Source organism: Clytia hemisphaerica, unplaced genomic scaffold (assembly GCF_902728285.1).
Source record: "Clytia hemisphaerica strain Z4C2 unplaced genomic scaffold, Clytia hemisphaerica genome assembly, whole genome shotgun sequence".
NCBI classification, from domain to species: Eukaryota; Metazoa; Cnidaria; class Hydrozoa; order Leptothecata; family Clytiidae; genus Clytia; species Clytia hemisphaerica.
The window spans coordinates 233,916-254,915 of record NW_027103917.1 but is presented as its reverse complement, the minus strand read 5'-3'; the positions used below and the strand labels follow the sequence as shown (position 1 = coordinate 254,915).

The following is a 21,000-nucleotide window of genomic DNA, read 5'->3' as shown; positions in this document are numbered from 1 at the left end:
TCGATCCTATCGAGCGCGGACGTCTGGTTTAATCAAACTTTAGTCGTTAGATGGAGTTCGATTAGTTCGACTGTTCGATTGGTTCGACAAGTTCGATTGATCGGTGTAGTACCCACTTAGTCGAAGTGCTTGGGGGTCAACAAACAGGGAGTGACACAAATAATTGACAAGGTAAAGTTCAGTTCTTACAACTATTTCTTCTTCTTCATGAAAGACGTCTGCACTCTCTGCCAAGCTTGCAACTAAGAGGCTTTTGCCTCGCTCAACATAAACCTATCAAGGTAGGTCACTACACCTCTCCTTTCCTTCGGGTATTTACATATGTACAGTGCCTTCGCTATTGGCGGTTCTCAGTCCAAGGCATAGATTTTATATACATTAATGACTACTTTATAACTCGTAGTCATCAAGATAACGTGGCGCTTTTCGTTGTCTTTTCCGTCCTGAATTTTTACGGTCAACGTCCTCAACGTCTTCCATCTCACTCTCTCCTTCTCGATACGGAATCATGTCACTTTCGCTCCCCGAAGATGTGTCGTCAACGGGGCTGTCGTCGGGCAATGGTGGATTAATATCGTTATCATAGCGACGATGACGAAACGGAAAATCATCATCCGAGTCGGCGTCGACGTAATTTCGTGTTGGTGCGCGTCTGAAAAACGGATCGCGCTCATGGACTTTCTTGAACTTGTTTGCTGCACGGGTAACAAATTTGCCTTTCGATGTTTCGGCGGTGAGCATATAACCTTTCTTTTTCACCACAGTCAATGGTGATGGGTCAAAAGGAGTCTTGACGGTAGACTTCTTTTGAGGGCGAAGGACTTTGTCCCCTAGGTCGATGTCAATGGGCTTCGCGTGTCGTCGTTGGTCATGGTATTTGGCCATGGCGGCCTTGTAACTTGTATCTTTCTCGAGAACGGATCGATCTTGTTCCTTCTTTTTCATCATTGGAACAGAGGTTGCAATTTGTCGATTGAACAACATCTCTGCTGGTGACTTTCCAGTGGCTGAATGAGGAGTCGCCCGGTACGAAAGAAGATATCTGTGAACCGCTTCTTTTGGGTCCTTGTGTTCGACATAGGCGGTGTGGGCTACCTTCTGAAGCATCTTCATGAAGTTTTCTGCCAGCCCATTCGACGAAGGTTGTTCTGGTGTAATCGGCTGGTGTTTAAAACCTTGCTTCTTTGCGTAATTTGGTCGAAATGAGGTACCACCGTGTCGGCGGAGGTAGAATCTAGCACAGCCACTTCTGGAAATCGAGAGTATTCGTCAATGAGAAGCAGGAAATAGTAATCTTTGGCGATTGGGCCCTTGAAGTCCGAGGCAATGTGTCTCCAAGGTCCTTCTGGCAATTTCGTCGTGATGAGCGGCTGATGCTTTTGTTGAGGTGTAGCGGCTAAGCATGCATGACAAGATTGTACAAAGTTCTCCACAAGCTTGTCCATGTTGGGAAACCAAACTTTCGATCGGAGATAACGCTTCATTTTCGATGCGCCTTGATGCCCTTCATGAGCGAGAGCTATCACGTCAGGCTGCAAACTTTCCGGAATAATGAGTCGTTCTCCTCGTAAAACGACTTGTCGTGCAACTGAAAGTTCGTCGAATACGTGTCGGAACGGCTGTAAGTCGTTTGCATTCTTCGGAATGTATCCTTTCTCAAGGATGCAAAATTTCAAGCGGGCGAGCTGGTCATCGGCGTTCGTTGCTTTTCGAACCATGTCGAAGGTCATAGCGTCGGGGATATCGTCGTCGATGATAGCATTGATGTGGAAGGTTTCCTCACTGGCTTGCATCTTCTGTTGTTCAGTGATGGGCAATGGATGTCGACTGTTGTAATCTGTCGGATTGGTGCTTCCCTTTTCATACTTTACGGTCATACGGTACTGTTGTAACTCCAATCGGTGATTCTCGATGCGAGCTGGGGCTTGTCTTCGTTGATTATTGTACAATGAGACCAGCGGCTCATGATCAGTTATTGTGTCGAATTTCATTCCGTGGAGATACATTCGGTTGGTCGTGACGCCGAAAAGGATAGCTAAGCTTTCACCCTCGATCGGAGCATAGCGTTGTTCTGTCTCTGTTAGCGATCTACTCGAGTAGTTGATTGTTTTGTAATGTCCAGTGTCGGGTTCCTTTTGAAACAATGTGGCGCCAATACCCTTCGGTCCTCGGTCAACTACAAGCTTCGTCTTTCGATCGGGTGCCCAGGGTGCTATTACTCGGTTGCTACATAAACCCTCTTTCAGTTTGTCGAATGCGTCCTGACAAGCTTGATCCCAGTGGAATGGAACTTTCTTACGCGTTAGATTTCTTAATAACGGTGCTGTAATGTCACTGTAAGTCTCTGGCTCTCCAAACATAAAGAGGGCGTTATATTGACACATCTGCAAGAAACTTTTTACTTCCGCTGCGTTGGTTGGTGGTGCGAGTCTGACGATAGTCTCTACTTTCGATGGATCTGCAGACATACCTTCGCTGGAAAACTTATACCCAAACCAAATAACTTCTGGAGCACTCCACACACATTTCTCTCGTCTAAGTGTTAAGCCGAGGGATTGTAATCGATCAAGTAGAGCACTCAAATGGAGGTCATGCTCATGCTGGGTCTCTCCGTAAACTAGCAAATCGTCTTCAATCTGTTCCACACCAACGAGGTCTACAATACTTTGCCGCAAACGCTCGTGGAACTCTTGACTGGCAGGTCCAGCACTCATGACAAGACGCTTAAATCGGTAGATGCCTTCGTGCGTGTAAAAGTTTGTAAGTTCTTTCGATTTCTCACCGAGTGGCATTTGGTGAAATGAATGTTTCATGTCCAACTTTGTGAATACTTTGGCGCCGTTAAGCTTGTGACGCAAGGAATGGACAGTCGGTATGGGAATATGGCTTTCTTTGATGGCAATATTTGCGTGACACATGTCTAAATTCATGCGTATCTGCCCGGATGGTTTCTTTGTAATGACAACGTTCGAGATCCAGTCGAGGTTAACACTTGGGTCTAACGGGCCTTCGATGATGTCATTGTCTCTAAGTTCTTTGAGATGGCTCGTGACTTGTTTTCTGAAAGCAAACGGTATCGGCCGCTCCTTCTGTATCATTGGTTTGATCCATCCGTCTATATCAAAGTTTATTTCTGATTTATTGAACTTGCCGATTCCCTCAAAGATAGGTTGATGCTTGTCGATGATTTCAGTCACTGAAGTTGGGACTCTCTCTGGTTCGTTGATGTGGTATACTGGCGTTTCCGGATCATTGGCGTCTCTGCGGCCTTCTGGGTGAATCTCCAAGACACCGAGCTCTAACGATGCTTCTAAACCTAAGAGCGGTTCCGTGTGGTTTCCTTCTATTACGTAAACGAGTTGCTCGGCTGTTGCTCCACTGCTAGTGGTCAGTTCGATCTTTGCCCTACCCTTCACTCGCAGCAGGTCTTTAGTACCATACGGGCGGAGCTTCACTTTCGATTTATACAGTCTGGTTGTGTTGGCAAACTTGCGAAAGTCTTTTTCTGGGATCAGAGTCTTTCTGCATCCGGAGTCGACTCTCATTTTCAAACACGTACCATTGGCTTCCACATCGATCATTTCAATTTCATTTTGGTCATAGGGATGAAGTTCAGGGTCAAAATGCGACCCATCAGTTGTTCATCGTCCGAATCACTCGATTCGTCCAGGGCATTAACATCTGTTTCTGGTGCACCAGGACATACTGGCGATTTTGAAAAATGGTGCTTCTTCTTGCAATCATTGCAACGACCAACGTTTCCCTTTTGCGGGACACTTTCCTTTTGAGTGGGCTTTCCGACGTTCATATCCGCAAAAGTCACAAATTTTTGGGGAACTTTCGGTTTGCTTTCCCCTACCGATCGAATCTCTCGTGATGTTCGGTTTCGGTGGGTCTGGTCTTCTTGGTCCTCTTCTACTGCCGATCCAGTTAACATTCTCCTGTTTCTCAATGTTTTGCGCTTGTGTCGATGATGATTCTAGCGCTATTCCGTATTTAACGAAATCATCGAAATTTGCACCCTCCGCGAGGGCATGTTTCCTGAGCTTATTGTTATTCGTCTGCATCCTCATGGCGTCGCGAGCGGCTTTCTTTGCAGTGTAGGTGGCGAAATTGCAGAGCTTTGCTTGATCCAAAACTTTTGTGTACCATTCGGTGAACGGCATCTGCCCTTGTGGCATCTCATTAAAAAGTTAAAATACCGGGTAAACTTCGTTTATCTGTCCCTTTAAGGAATTTCTGATTTTGTCAATTGCGGCTGCGTATGTATCTTCTGTCGTCACCTTTCCTTCGTGCTCGAAAAACGTAATCATTTCGTCTCCACCCCAGAGTTGCAAAAGAGCTTTCTTTTTCTTATCTTCGTCAATGTCCTCCGTATCAAAAATCATGTTTGCTCTCTTGATATATTTATCGAACGAATCGAGGGCGGCACCCGCGTCTTTTGGGCGTTTGAAGGTTGGGAGGGCGGAATAGAGAGCGCCTCTGGCGGCCATATTGGATTTGACTTATCGAGACAAAATGTGGCTGGTTCGATCGGAAGCAAGCGTAACTTGGAATTTTTCTCTGGAAACTCTGGAAACTACAAGAGTCTATTTTAGGTTGTTGATCATCTGGAACTGGGTAACATAAGTCTATTCGTCGCCAATGTAGTACCCACTTAGTCGAAGTGCTTGGGGGTCAACAAACAGGGAGTGACACAAATAATTGACAAGGTAAAGTTCAGTTCTTACAACTATTTCTTCTTCTTCATGAAAGACGTCTGCACTCTCTGCCAAGCTTGCAACTAAGAGGCTTTTGCCTCGCTCAACATAAACCTATCAAGGTAGGTCACTACAATCGGGTCTGGTTTGGTGTAGTGATCGCAGACTATTTATATATTTATATTCAAAACAACCCACAGAAGTTTGATCTCAAACTTTGTAACTAAAACGTTTTTTTTATGTGACCCTAGTAGGCAGTAGGGTAGTACCGGTAAAGAATAAAAGTGCCAGATATTACTTATCGCGCCATCAGCAGTTCGCCTTGTTTCACCTCTGCCCTCTATCTTTTTGGGGTGCAACAGATAAAAGCAAAGGTTTGACAATTTCATCTTATCGACTCAGTGATCAGACTAGAGAAACCCTTACCTCTGCAGTACCTGTGGACGGGCAGCAACCAAACCTAACTGCCGCCTAAATCCAAAAATCCAAACCACAAACCAGATACCACAAAACCACAAGAAGAATTTTATGTGTTTTCAATTTTTCGGATTGTAAACAAACCCCTTGGTTTGTTTGACAGCGCATGCGCAAACTTTTGGTTTTCTTAAAATCGGGTTAATTTGCCGAATCGGGATGTTTTTTAGTTAAACGCCCAAACGCCCTACCTCCCTGGAAACCGCCCACTCTCGATGCGTCCTTCTCTTGTCTCGATTAGTCTGACAAATTCAAGTAAAATTATTCCAACTGGCTTTGATCATCGAGTCCAAAACAACAAAATCAATGGATGAGGTTCTCAAGAATTTGTGGAGAAAAAACCGAAGCCGACGTTGATTGATTTGATGGAAGGGTAAAGTAGAAGGTAAAGTCTTTCTTTATTGCTTTGACCTAACAGTCAGGCAAATCCTTGCATTTGCACGGGGTGTGCATTTGCAACGGGTTTTCCCGACAGTTACATCAATATGCCTTCTTTTACCTGTCTTTAAAAATATAAATAAAAGTAATCACGGAAAAGGACGCGAAAAAAAAAGACATAAGTGTGAGAACAGAGTAATCAAACTCGTTAGAAAAAGTACCATTAGAAGTCATAAAAAATCAACCTGAATAAATGCAATCGAAATTCCAGAGAACTTCATAATGCCCAAACAACATCAGTCTGGCTGGGAAATCCTCTCAATTGCACGGTTATCAAAATGGCAGAATTATTAAGCGTGTAATTACACGCTTATCGTAATTGTTCTGAAACGGGCGGTAAGCGTTAAGCAAGATTGACGGCTGACGGCTTTTGCGGTGAGCGTGTAATTGCACGCTTTAAAATTTCCTATATTTTTGACACGTAATTCCTTCCAAAAGCTCTGTTGAATTTCAAAAGCCTAGGGCAGTTTTACTCAAAATTTATCGTAGAAGAAGATTCCGTAAAAATGGATTGCCCGTTAAACCATGCCTTCGCCCGAATTAGAGAATTCTGAACCCCTTGAAATCCCTAAGCAATTTCAACCGGGGCGGGAGCGGGTGTAAATTATAACCATGCAATTACGCGCTTACGCCCTCGGAACATAAGCGTGCAATTGAGAGGATTTCCCAGACTGAACATTACATTACTATGTCAAACTCCCATCACATAAATTTTACAATTACGTCAGAGTAGACTACGCTCGCCACCGAAGAGGTTTATTTGGAAAGGGTAATTATATTTTATTGTTCGCTTCTTTTTTAAAGATTCGCCAGGTTGGAAAAGTATGAATTTCTTTGTACATATTTTACCTACCCCAAATATTTAGGAGGCTGAGTTTTAAACGAATCGTCAAGTTGAAACGAACGATAAATGTATCAAGGTCTGTTTTATTTACCCCCTGGTGACTTAACAAAAGAGACTTAACTCGATGTTACAATCCAATTATTGAAAGTTTGTCTCGGCTTTTTTATAATGAGTGAGACATACGTTCTCTGATTACGCAATTTTGATATTGACATTTTTGAGGCATTTTGATGTAACTGCCTGACCCTGTGCAAATGAGCTAGAACGCGTCAGGCAATTACGTCAATTTCAACTTTAAAGTGAAAACGGGGGAAAATGAAGATGAACGGGGCTTTCATTTTTTCTTTAAGAGATTCTTCATTCGTTAATAAAGAATTGTGTCCATGGAAAAAAGATTCCACCCATGCAATCTTTTTTAATCAAGCAAAATATTTTTGGTAAATTTGAGTATTTCTAAACGACCGCGTCTAGATCGCGCGATTTCGCTAGTGTGACTAACTGCCTAAAGGACTATCCTGTTTTAAGTCTAGACTGATAGGTTCGTTTTGCATTTTCAATCTAACCACGGCAAATTCGACATAATTTTTGCATACACTTCAAGATGGCAAATGGAAAGGCAAAAGGGTCTATGGGGGTATGGGTGATGAGTGACAGGAATACAGCATATTGACAAATGTAAAAGGGCTATCTGAAATAGACCTATGGCTAAATCTTCATGATGCACCGACAAGCACGGAGACTTAGAAAATTTTTTGAAACTTTTCAATACTTTACCGATGCTAATCAAAAATAGTGTGACATTGTAAAAAATGCTCAAAATCAACTTTTTGGAATAACAAAGATTAATGCTGCTTGAAAAAAAATCTATGTTTACAAACATTCCCTCCTCTCCAAGTTGAACAATAAACTATATATATTGCAAGAACTCATGAAACAAAACATCTAACAAGATGACTAAAATGTCAGATGTCAATTAATGTGATAAAAAAAGTGCGAGTTGTAAAAATAATTACCTCTATTATTCTGAATCCCTTGCTCGTGTTTAAAACGTTAACAATTTTGCAATAAAAAGTTATATTTTGGTTCAATTGGTTCAGTGTATCAAATCCCTCAGTTTAGTTGACACTTTGGTATCTTCATTGCGTCATAGCAAAAAGTTTGTTTTTATTTTAGTTTGTATCTTTGAAAGACCCCATCGGATTTAGGCAGGGCTGTCGGATTTAGGACCACTCAGGGTATATCGTTTACTTGACTCGCAAGCAAAAAAATGCGCCGCAAAGCTTCTAAAGGGCCAGACGATCTCAATCGAACGGAATCAACGATCAAACTAGTCGAACCAAATCGAACGCAATCGACCAATTGAAATTCGATTGTCGAACGTCAAAATTCTAGGTAATATTCCATTGCCTCGATTGTTGTTCGACTGGTTCGATCGTCGATTCCGTTCGATTGAGATCGTCTGGCTTAATTCTTGCAGCTTCCCAACATCCAAGCTCTCAAACATCACAAGCCGAATGAAATTACTTTCGATTTCCCATAGAAATTATGCGCTGAACAATCCGGGGGTCAACGAATCAACGATCAAACGCAATCGAACATCAATCAAACGCAATCGAATATCAATCGAATCTGAAAATTGCGGTAATATTCAATTGAGATTCGATTGCGTTCGACAATCGAATTTCAATCGGTCGATTGCGTTCGATTTGGTTCGACTGGTTCGATCGCCGATTCCGTTCGATTGAGATCGTCTGGAAAGGGATTCATGAAAAAATAACCCCTAGCGCTTTTTAATGAAATTAGCATTTTCAAAAACTATGAGAAATTGCCTAAAATTTGAGCCATAGATGAAAAAATTTGAGCCATAGATGAAAAAATTTGAGCCAAGCCAACCTTAAAAACTAATTTGAAGATGAACTTCCCAAGAAAAAGATCTACAGGGGAGACAAAACCCACCTAGATCTGCGCACCGCAGGATAGGCTATTTCCCAGAAATTTTGCCAGACCTCAAACACTGACCCATTTATATGTGCGGAATTATTTTTACTTTAGCGTATAAACAAGGCCTTAGAAATCAAAGCGCTGTCTTGGGAATTGAATGACAAGATTTGGTTGGTTGATATTCTGGTTGCTGCACGTTTGCAATCAGTTATTTTGTCTTATTTTAAGTTTTCAAGTTTTAATCAATTGTCTTGGGAACTTGAACTTGATTCAGGTAACTCTCATCCTTGTTGTTGCAAATACATCCTGTAGATGACTGATATTGTTTTTTCTGAAAGCTTGATTTCCTAGTGTCACTAACTGTTAGGTGGACGCGACGCCATTTTAAATCAATTTAACACTGCTGGGGTACCATCTTGAAATTATGTCATTATGTGCATACATTTATTTGCAGCCATGGGATTCATGCAGGAAAATCTGTCAACAGGGGTTCAGCTGATTTCTAGGTGAATCAAGCTCTATAATTTTAGAACTTTGTCTGGCTGAGGTAAAACTTATTTTTTCAAAATTTTTTAGCTTGGATATCCAGGCTAACATTTACAAAGCCTAAACACAAAGATAACAAAATGTTGATGAAACAACGTTCAAGAAACGCCTCTTTTTGCAATTTAGTCCATTGTTATTATATACTTGTACATGCAGGGTTTTCAGTAATTTTTAGGAAGGAAGGAGACTGTAGGTCAGAGGTCGGCTACTATTTTAGTGATGCAGCTAAGTGAGAGTCCCCTGAGGGTCCACCATATGGTTGGGCCCAAAGGGGAAGAAAATTTTGAAAAATCAGGCAGTTTTAAGTACTGAAAAAGCGTTTTTTAGCCATAAAACTATAGAAAAATCTAAACAAAAAATTATAATTTTTAGGTAAAAGTGTAATATTAAAATATACACCTAATATGTGATTAGATTATATACCTAAATATACCTGAAAATCATCAGATTATGAGGAGAGAAATGAAAAAGTTTCCTCCTGCTTAGAATTGAATGGCACTCTTTTTTGGGTTTCTATGTCCATCATATTTTCCTTTTCAACTCCAACCTGATTGATTTTCTGTGAATTTTTGTTGTAATTTGTATTGTCTTTTTGTTTTGTGGGTTTAGTCTTTAGTGTTTCCATTTTGAGTAGTTGAAGGTTTTTTTGAGACGGTAAAGCTTGGCTCCAAAGGAGTCAATAAAGAATTCCGTGAATTTCCCTTTTGTCCACTATTTCTCTCAGTTTGAACCACAAGTTATTTTGTGGTTTAGAGATGCTGGCTAAATCGATCTAGCTAGCCAGGGTGCAATATGCAGTGCTGATGAGTCCTAATAAGGACGACATGCATACGCTGCTCTGCCACCCAAATCTCCTGAGTGATATAGTATATAGTTAAACAGAAATTCTTATTTTCTTCACATATATATATTCAGGGTTGTTTTAAAAACATATCTTGTTAATTTCGCCTAGCGAAAGTATTACAATCGTCTTTCGCGGCGGTGTCGTCGGAAAAAAAATTAGAAAACGAAAGTACTCGATACGGTGGACGAACTCACTAAATTTAATTTACAAATTATACGCTCGTATAACCACGGACGATTTTCGCGGGTTTTCTTTGGATTACGTCATATATCTTAGTGTCCTTTAGCTTCACAGTTTGGATTTTTTCTTTATTTTCTTATAAGCATATACTTTATATTATAAGAATCAAATCAATAACTCTTGATAGATGGTGATATACCTTTCGGTAATTAGTTCTTACAAAGTAAACAAGAGATGGCAGGCAATATGAGCATATTTATTTTTCTTATAAGCATATACTTTATAAGAATCAAATCAACAACTCTTGATAGACTGTGATATACCTTTCGGTAATTAGTTCTTACAAAGTAAACAAGGGATGGCACACAATATGATCATATTTATTTTTCTTATAAGCATATACTTTATAAGAATCAAATCAATAACTCTTGATAGAAGGTGATATACCTTTCGGTAATTAGTTCTTACAAAGTAAACAAGGGATGGCACACAATATGATCATATCTATTTTTCTTATAAGCATATACTTTATAAGAATCAAATCAATAACTCTTGATAGACTGTGATATACCTTTCGGTAATTAGTTCTTACAAAGTAAATAAGGGATGGCGCACAATATGAGCATATTTATTTTTCTTATAAGCATATACTTTATAAGAATCAAATCAATAACTCTTGATAAACGGTGATATACCCTTCGGTAATTAGTTCTTACAAAGTAAACAAGAGATGGCAGGCAATATGAGCACATTTATTTTTCTTATAAGCATATACTTTATAAGAATCAAATCAACAACTCTTGATAGACTGTGATATACCTTTCGGTAATTAGTTCTTACAAAGCAAACAAGGGATGGCACACAATATGATCATATTTATTTTTCTTATAAGCATATACTTTATAAGAATCAAATCAACAACTCTTGATAGACTGTGATATACCTTTCGGTAATTAGTTCTTACAAAGTAAATAAGGGATGGCGCACAATATGATCATATTTATTTTTCTTATAAGCATATACTTTATAAGAATCAAATCAACAACTCTTGATAGACGGTGATATACCCTTCGGTAATTAGTTCTTACAAAGTAAACAAGGGATGGCGCACAATATAAGCATATTTATTTTTCTTATAAGCATATACTTTATAAGAATCAAATCAATAACTCTTGATAGACGATGACCCTTCGGTAATTAGTTCTTACAAAGTAAACAAGGGATGGCGCACAATATAAGCATATTTATTTTTCTTATAAGCATATACTTTATAAGAATCAAATCAATAACTCTTGATAAATGGTGATATACCTTTCGGTAATTAGCTCTTACAAAGTAAACAAGAGATGGCAGGCAATATGAGCATATTTATTTTTCTTATAAGCATATACTTTATAAGAATCAAATCAATAACTCTTGATAGATGGTGATATACCCTTCGGTAATTAGTTCTTACAAGGTAAACAAGGGATGGCACACAATATGAGCATATTTATTTTTCTTATAAGCATATACTTTATAAGAATCAAATCAATAACTCTTGATAGAAGGTGATATACCTTTCGGTAATTAGTTCTTACAAAGTAATCAAGGGATGGCGCACATATGAACATATTTACATTATCGGGGAAAACTTCGTCGGGGAAAAATATTCGTCACTTGCTGGTAGTTGGTAAAGGCGTTAAGGCCGGGCTAAATTCTCGTCGGGGAAAAATATTCGTCACTTGGCCAAAATTTCGTCACTTTTCCCCGACGAAATTTTCCCTGGTAAGGTTTTTTTTTCTATAAGAATCAAATTAATAACTCTTTATAGATGGTGATATGCCCTTCAGTTATTAGTTCTTAAGAATTAAACAACCATTGTTCGTAAATTGATCTTATCTTTTTAGCGATTTTGAGCCTCGTTGCTCATATCAAATAGTTTCATCAAGGGTCGATGTAAAGTAGACTTCAGATTAGCTTTCATCTCTACTTCTTGTTTTTTCTCATGCAGTTTAAACTTTAGGCGAAATTTTCGACTTTAAGTCGTCTTGTTTGAGTTTTTATTAAAAGTACATCATTTAAAAAAAACCCTTATTATCAAGTTAAGTGCTTATAAAATGAATATGCTAGCAGACGTTAGGCATGTTTAAAAGTAAACAAAGAGAGTGAATGAGAAAATATTACACTACTGTAAAAGATAGCAATATTCTTCAAGTGATGTTTTAAGCTTCTGCACTTCAAAGTTTGTTATAATCATGATTCTTTTAAATATAAGAAGCCTGTGATTTTACTTGAAGAAACACTCAAGAGAATGATATAAATGAAGTCTTTCATTAACAAGAAGATTTTATGATCAAAAAAAAAAAATTCAGAAACAAAATCATACACCAAGGATATCTAGAAAAGACTTTATGGCCGGCAAATAAACCCCCTGTACACAAGTTACATACTTAGCAAATCCAATCTTAGCAGCTTAGTAAATAAGGAACTGGATAAGGAACTTTGAGGCTGAAATTATCTCCAAAAATAAGGAACTCCAGGCTCGGAGCCAAGTTAAGGCTCTTTATAAAAAAAACGTGTAGTGGAACACACGCGAATGTCTGGAACCCAGAAAATTATTGGCAAAACGATTAAATATTTTCATATTAATATTATTAAAATTATTTTTATATTGTTAATTAGTGGAAAACGATTAAATATTTTCATATTATTAAAATTATTTTTATATTGTTAATACATTGTATATTGTTAATATAAATAATCGCTTTGCGTACTCATCGTTTTTTTTATTTTTAAAATTGTAGTACTTATACTATAGATAATTTTGATGGAAGTTGTTTGAGTGTTTTTACAAGATTCTTGACAGAAGATGTTTTGTTTTATTGTCAAATGAAAACAGTGACATTATTAATTTTGTTACATCTGCACTTTAATAAAGTCTTGATTCCAATTGAAGATTCTATTCTGTTATTTACAATGCTTTTTTAGATCTTTAGAGTTATACTTTACTAAGTGAATTCCCTCAGCTGCCTTTGTTAATGTTTTTTGGGTGAACTTTAATATGGATCAGACAAATAGTTTGACTGCTTAAATTTTTGTTGTTAAGATAACTAGACTTTGTGAAATATAGTGTGTTATTTATTCATCCAGTGGTTCAGTCAAATCAGTTTAAAAAATGGGTAAAAATTGTCCTGTATCTATTGCCCAAATGGACCTTTCGCCTTGTCTTTTTGTTCTACATTTCTATAAAAAAAATTTAACTCCTCTCAAATTCATACAAATGTTGTAATTGTGTCAACTAGATAAAAAACAGGGTGAAATGGCTAATCTATTGATAAAATTAAGTTCATTAATATGATAATAATACATGGTGGGATAAAGTCTTGGATGGCCATCCATTTAGCTAGTTTTCTTTGTTCTGAGCAGAGTCAGCGCTCGTAAATAGATTCATGACAAACTTGTCAATCAAAAATATGACTTTGATTTCTCTTTGAAAAGAAATTTTTGGAGAACTCTTTAATATCAACACCTTTGTGCTTTGCTTAAAAAGGAATGCTACAATGCTTGGCTGATCCGATTAACATTGTTTTTATTTTTTTTGTAGTTTGTTGGTCAGGAATGGCTTTCAATCTAGGGGGAGGTGGTGATGATGATGATAGTGATGATCCATTGCAAGATGATCCATGGCCATCACACGCCTCACACCCTTGTGTTGGGAAGACATGGATGATGGGGATTTTGTCATCAGAACAATCCCCTCTGATGAAATAATATGCGAGACTGTGGAAAGAAAGGCAAAATGCATCAGTAAATATCTTATGGGTGATGTTTTAGGTGAGGGTGCATATGGGAAAGTCAAGGAGGTTCTTGATATAGTGACACTACACAGGCGTGCTGTCAAGATTATGAAAAAGCGTAAGCTACGTAAGATTCCACATGGGGAAGAAAATGTTAAACGTGAAATTTGGATGTTAAAAAGAACTAGCCATAAGAATGTTATAGAACTGGTTGATGTAATGCAAAATAAAGAGCGAGGTAAAATCTACATGGTAATGGATTATTGTGTATGTAATATGCATGAAATGCTCAAAAAATCTGCCAATCACTTCTTTCCTGAGTGGCAAGCTCACTTCTATTTTACGCAGCTTATTGAGGGGTTGGAGTATTTACATAGCATGGGAATTATACATAAAGATATCAAACCATCCAATCTTCTCATCAACATGGATCAAACTTTGAAAATTTCGGACTTTGGAGTTGCAGAACAGTTAAATCCATTTGCTCCTGACGACTCATGTATTACCAGTCAGGGTTCCCCAATGTTTCAACCTCCTGAAATTGCAAACGGAGTAGATGTGTTTTCAGGATATAAACTTGATATTTGGGCATGTGGTGTAACTTTGTTCAATATCATTACAGGTCAATACCCCTATGAAGGGGACACCATTTATCGTTTGTTTGATAACATTGGTAAAAAGGAATGTGTCATTCCAACAACTCTAGACCCTGCTTTACAAAAATTACTTGCTGGTGTGTTATGTAGAGATTTTAAAAAGCGCTTCAGTATTGAAGAAATTCGCAAACATACTTGGTTTCGTAGAAATCAACATCAAGTTGAAAAAGGTGTTGATTTTCCTTCAAACGATGGTCATGATAGTCTCTTAGATGAAAGCAAAGAACTAACAACAATACCCTTTCTTGATCGGCTAAATAAGGATGAGGCTGTTTTGATACCAAACGACTCATGTGTCTTGACATCAGATATTTCAGCAATGGATACCCCAACTAGACCAGATAATTTCAACAATCATTTTCTTAGACGTCAATCTACCCCTGAATTTGAAGTTGAAAATTCGAAAGATGGTGATAAAAAGTCAAAGTCAGGTAAATCACGGTTTACACCTAACACTTGTAAAAGCATGTAAGAGTGCAATTGCATCAGTACAATAATACACAAGGAAAAAAAAGTCAAATAATATTTATTTAATAGGTTTTCAATTTATATATGGTAATAATGTTTTAGCCAAAGTATTTGTTTTTTAAAAGTACTTTAATTTTTTAAACTTTAGCCAAAGTATAGTTTGCAAAGAATCACATTTGTTGCATTTTATTCAGATTCATGGTTATTGTTCTTATACAATATTCATTTCAATTTGGAAGAGTTTTCTTTCAAAAACAGCTGCTAGTCATTCTCCTTTTTAAATAATATTGAATTCAATGCATATAGCTAATTATTTTTGTTCACATTTTTTTTCATATTGTAATTATTGTATTAGAATGATTTTTAAAATTTAAAGTCTTCAAGACAAAATAAATTTTAGTCAATTTCCAACTCAAACCTGCTCAAAACGTTGACCAATTTAAGTGGCCTATGGACTAGTAGAGCAGATTGTCAATATTGGTTATCCTATAAACCTCAATCATTTATAAGGTTGATCAGTATTTGAGATAATTTTTTTGATAATAATCTTTTTCATAAACTTTTAACCATTTTTTGCTCCTTGAAAAAATAGTTTTGAACTTTTAAAGATTTCTTTTTTTTTATTTTTCATATAGGAAAGAAAATAGAAAAATCAAACTGAAACATGTACATAATGATGAAGCAACGTCACAAAATGGATCCTCAGTAAAACTTACCAAAAAGCATACTACCAAATCTGGTCAGTTAATCTTTATGCAAACATGACGTCTAGGCAACTCTCAGTGCATAACCAGAATGGATCTAGAAGGTCTCCTGACCAATCAGATTCCTCAACCATATCACACTCCTCACCTGGGCACAGAACACATGCTCCACGGTCAACCACCAGCCAACGAAGAACCACATCCAAACCACTTAACTTTCAACAAGCAATGAGTGATTTCCGTACCATGTTTCCAGAATTGGATACAGACGTTATTGAAACTGTTTTAAGAGCAAATAATGGTGTTGTTCAAACTACAATAGACCAATTGCTTCAATTACAAGAATCTACGCAGGTTGAGAAAGCACAATCCGGACCTGTTTTACCAAGTTATGAAAGCTCTATCGGTGATGGGGAAGAGCCACCCCCTGCTTATAACGACATTTGGGAGGACATAGGACCCCCAGAGCCTGATCCATTATTTCCAAATCCAAAAGTGAATGCAAAAATTCAATCACAACAAACTATTGCAGTTGAAAAGCCAAAGAAATTTCCCAGAAATGCTTTATGGAATGCTCCACTTGTTGGGAAATTACCAAATGACTTTTTGCGAATCGATAATATTGTTTCTACTAATAACTCAAATGCTTTGACTGCTGATTCTAGGGAACAAAGCAATTACATGAACTTGAATAATAAGGATTGTAAACCAAAACATAATGAGAAAGACTTTATGACAGATGATGACTTGGAGAGGTTTATGGAGGACGAAAAACTTGCTATCTTTCTACAGAACGAAGAATTTCTTAGAGAGCTGCGAAGGAATAGAGAGTTTGTATCATCACTTGAAGCAGGTATCATTATTTTATAATGGATAACACTTATCAAAGATAGGGTATATTTCTTTTAAGTTTTAGTCAAGGTTTTTTCCCTTCATTTTAAACAAAAAGAAACATCCTCTTTTTAAAGGTTACTTCTCTCTTATACTCCAACTCTTAATTTTCTTTCATTTGTGATACCTTTATTTAATTTAATAAAAGCTTTAAGCCCAAAAAATCTTCTTCTTTAGATCCAGGAAGCTATGATGGCATCTGGAAGTGCAGCTACTCCCACCTGCTTCAGTGGGTAGTGGTGGTGCCCGTCCTCGAACTACACCAACCACAAGAAGACGCACAATTCGTCAAAAATTACGACACATGGGAAAATGTAAGAGAGCCTTCCTTGGAAAATTCAATTGTTTACCACACTATGTTTCATGCTTTTACTTTTGATATACTCACAACATTTTGAAATGTGAAATGCCAGATCTGTTAGAATACACACTTTAGTTATTTTGAAAGTAAAGGGTATATTACTGTAAGCTGATCAGATGATATTTTGTATTTTAATTGGATAAAGGAGGATGTAAAAATGAGATGATCTTTTAACCACATATTTATTTTATCTTATTGAAGTCATCAGTTCTATCATAAATCATTATTCATTATCTTTTTCAGCAACAAGGAAAAAGTTTGGAAAAATGGCAAAGAAATTTTCACGAAACAAATCAAGCGGAAAACCTGCACCTCTTAGGTTAGTGTGCCAACTATCACTGTATTTGTTCTTGGAATCCCAATTTTATAAAAGAATCTTAAAGATTTTAAAGGTTTTAGCTTAACCTAGGTTATTTTTGTAATCGTTTTTAATAAATGACCCCTAAAAGTTATTGTATTAACGCAATCTTTGAAGCATCATTCTCTCCTGATTGGAAAATTGTGATATCCAATGCAGTAAGATGTAAAATTTAACAATTGTAGCAAGACAACCTTCTCCTCTACAATTCTGTGTTTACTTTAATATTTTGAAAGAAAAACAATTGGAATCCTGTAAAAAAAACATGAGAGAAACTTTTTCTATTTTCTGTTAGTATGACATCGTCAGAATCAACATTCAATCTTCTTGGAGATGACGAGGACGAAGAACCTCCAAGAACCACTGACTTGTGTAAACTTTCAAATTAATCATTTTACTTTTTCATTAAAATGCTATTTTAAATCTGGTTACATTGATTTCAAAATTTTACTACGCTGCAATAGAATAATTGCCTATCGTGAATAAGTTTCTATTTTCCAACTGTACAATCAAGATAATAATTCATTCATCTGAATTTCGGAAGATTCTATTTAAGTCCTCTCCATGTGTTCTGATGCTTAACATGTTTGAACTAAAAAATCATCAAATAGCTGGGCAAAACCAAACAGGGGGAAATGGGATAAAAGGAAATCTAATTTTTGGCTTTTTAATCATGTTCAATTTGACAGGGTTGCCCTTCACTTAGAGCTGCTTAAGCAAAACAAATCAGTGTTCAAAATCCCACCGTCTCAGACAGTTAACCATCTTAGTGAAATAAATAAAGAGTCTTCCGTCTCAAAATTCTGTATAATTTACTGAAATTTCAAGATTATGTGCTAAATTGTTATGTAAAATCCGTTATCTGTCTCAGATGAACAACCTTGGTTTGACCACTGACAAATGCAGTATTGATTTCTTAATTATCATTCTTGAAAACCTTTTTTCAGTTGCCATAGATGAAGATGATGATGATGATATGTTAAATCCTGGTGGTTTTGGTGCCAATGTTCCTGGTGACCAACGTGAACAAGATAATCCTGATTCTACACCTTTCAATAAATATGCTGTTCAAGTGAGAACTAATATAATAGATTTTTTTCCAATTCACGTAGCACTAACTGTCCTTTGTTTTTTCAACGTTGAAATTGATAACAGTGTTGTTTGTCCCATGAAATTGCTTGAAAAAGGTACTTTCATACTTCAAGCCACTAAAAATCTCAAAGGAAACTCAGGCAAAGTATTGCTACAGCGGCGATAAGCTTTAATTTCCGATTTTTGAAAACTCAATCATTGATTTTGTACTATTGTCATCACAAATTATATACATTGATGTTCTCAATATATATCAACATTTCAAAAAATAATATTTGGGAAATATTTAGTTTATTATTTGATATCTTCTCCTTCTTCTTTAGAATGAAAACAAAAGAGCCAGACCAAGACCTTCAGTCAAAGGTGGACGACAATTACCCAAACCACCAGGTACCGCCACATCCACCACCACCACTACCACAACCACAAACAATGGGGTGGCTGATGAACCTATTGTCTTTTATAGTGAAGATAATGAGTTTGCATTCAAAAATGAATGAGAGTGAAGGAGTATCATTTTCTCACTAGTGTTGCTCGTACTTTTCATTTTACTTTCCTTTCAAAAACGAAAATTTCTTTTTTTCTAGTTGATTGTTGATATCAATAGATAAATACAGTCAATTGATTACGTAGGTAGCCCAGTAATCTAGAACTTTTAAGTCTTTCAATTGTTCTTACGGGGCCTACGACCATTGAGTTTCAAGCCCGAAGGGCTAGAGGTGAATCTCCTTGGTAGGATTTGAAGCCAACAAATCCTACCAAAGTTGCGCGGCCTTGAGCGACCCGCCTGGTTTTTACACAAATGACAGATTGAAACTAAAATTTACCGCTTGATTTTGAAAAATATATCACTCGAAAACAAAGGAATTGCTAGATTCAATCCTTCACCAAAAATACGGCGCATATTTTAAGGCTTCACTTTTTCTTGCCTAAGAAAGGTTAAAGATTGACCTCTAGCCCTTCGGGCTTGAAACTCAATGCCTACGACCAGCTGGCTTAGCTTTCTGAGAACTGAACAGAATATTGGAAGGAGTGGGGATTCGAACCGCAATCACAATCAGTTTTCCTTCTCTTTTAAAGTCTCGTCAGTTTCATCTGGTTAATGGTTTCTTTTCTCCCGCCCTCGAATTTCAAAGTAGTCAGACTCCTCACATTTCTTTGTAAAAATATTTCTTAAAATTCACGTAAAGTGGTTACTCAAACTTGACCCTTTAAAATAAAGTTAATTTTTTTAATTTTCTCCATATATAGTACCTACGGAAAATGGCCGGTTCATTATTTTAGCGTTATTCGTATTTACCCGTTTAGCTCATTTTTATGTTTGTTTATGTTGTTTTTTCGGCGTTTCGGGTTTTATCTTTTATACAAAATTTTATTTCTAAAAATTCTTTCTTTGCTTTTAATGAGCAAAATTTCGTTGTAATTGAAATTTTTCCTTTTCTTTTTGTATTTATATATATTTTCAATTGTTTTTGCTTTAATGTACATAGTACCTTTTCGATACACCATATTTTTTACTAAAATACCTTTCTAACTTCGTTTAACTTTTGAATGAATATATCATCTCATATTTCGCCAATTATTTTGAAAAAAGACTGAATTTCTATTGTTGTTTCTTTCTAGGGATATTTAGAAAAAAAAATCAAAAAAGTTGAATTTTGTGGGGCTCAATATTTTGTTTTGAAAGGTAAGGTGAACCGACTTGTTCCAATATTTTCACACATTATTCATAAAAATACCATATCATTTTCATTCTAGACATTTAGTTTTAGGTATAAGTAATAATTATATTATTATTATTATTTTTGGAGAATTTAATTTATTTCTTTGTTTTATGTTTGTTTTAAGAAAAAATATTATTTGTGATAGCCCCCCCTATATAATAGCTTGTAAATTATAGAAAAACCTCATTTAAGTACGTCGCTTTAGATTTTTTTTATCATAAAAGTTTTTGTTTTAAATTTTTCCCTCTATATAATTCAACATTTTATTCAGTCCGAAAAAATATGATTAAATTTGTCAGTTTTTATCATTTCGTCGTGGCAACAACCTGGGGATAAAGTCGACTCTCTCTTTTTCGAATCTTTCTGTAATTCGAACTAAATTATTGGTCTCCTCAACAGCTGGGTAGTGGTATAAACTACTCTCTGCACTTTGTTTCTCTAATTCGAAGAAAATCTTTGGAGATCGCATTAGAGAGATTCAACTGAATCCTTGAGAGTTTCCCTTCTGTGATTTTATACCATAGATTTATAAAGCCCAAAGGGCTATATGTAAAGCTTTTGCTGAAAAGTGTGCCGAGGTTAGGTAGGAAAATCCTACCTAAGTCACGTGACATTACAATAGAATTTCAGCGCCTGACCAATCAGAAGCTTCGTGGGTTTTCGAAAACAGCAGCAACACTATTTTTTCCGATATTCACTTTTTTTTGCCTACGATGGCTTAAAGCATGACACTTAGCCCTTATGGCTTTTTAAATCTATGGTTTATACTATCTTTCTTAATGGGTGATCGGAGTTATTGACACCTCTCTCAAAAACCATTTAATCGTCTCTTGGAGCTGATGCATATGGGATGTCTATTCTCCTGAGATTGACTGGAACATTTTTCAAAGTTTTGTTGGTTACATCAGTAAACTTTGAAAAATGTTCCAGTCAATCTCAAGAGATAGACATCCCATATGCATCAGCTCCAAGAGAGAGAGAGAGTATTGAGATTGACTGG

At 36.7% G+C, this 21,000-nt stretch overlaps 2 protein-coding genes across 2 annotated transcripts; both read left to right on the top strand.

Annotated features, from left to right (window-relative positions):
* The first annotated feature begins 5,469 nt into the window (after positions 1-5,469).
* On the top strand, positions 5,470-15,284 carry LOC136809301 (serine/threonine-protein kinase STK11-like). The gene is made up of 2 exons (XM_067065818.1): positions 5,470-5,559; positions 13,554-15,284. The coding sequence occupies exon 2, from the start codon at positions 13,633-13,635 to the stop codon at positions 14,872-14,874; it is 1,242 nt and encodes a 413-aa protein (XP_066921919.1). The 5' UTR covers positions 5,470-5,559; positions 13,554-13,632; the 3' UTR covers positions 14,875-15,284.
* Positions 15,285-15,509: 225 nt separating this feature from the next.
* On the top strand, positions 15,510-20,303 carry LOC136809507 (CUE domain-containing protein 1-like). The gene is made up of 6 exons (XM_067066046.1): positions 15,510-16,427; positions 16,672-16,779; positions 17,070-17,145; positions 17,480-17,556; positions 18,132-18,256; positions 18,600-20,303. The coding sequence occupies exons 1-6, from the start codon at positions 15,632-15,634 to the stop codon at positions 18,774-18,776; spliced, it is 1,359 nt and encodes a 452-aa protein (XP_066922147.1). The 5' UTR covers positions 15,510-15,631; the 3' UTR covers positions 18,777-20,303.
* Positions 20,304-21,000: the final 697 nt, after the last annotated feature.

Bases quoted from the DNA above. Each gene is read 5' to 3' on its own strand.
- LOC136809301 (XM_067065818.1), top strand. From the start codon at position 13,633: ATGGCCATCACACGCCTCACACCCTTGTGTTGGGAAGACATGGATGAT.
- LOC136809507 (XM_067066046.1), top strand. From the start codon at position 15,632: ATGACGTCTAGGCAACTCTCAGTGCATAACCAGAATGGATCTAGAAGG. The intron at 17,146-17,479 runs GTTAGTGTGCCA...ATTTTCTGTTAG, and splicing joins GGAAAACCTGCACCTCTTAG to TATGACATCGTCAGAATCAA. The intron at 18,257-18,599 runs GTGAGAACTAAT...CTTCTTCTTTAG, and splicing joins TCAATAAATATGCTGTTCAA to AATGAAAACAAAAGAGCCAG.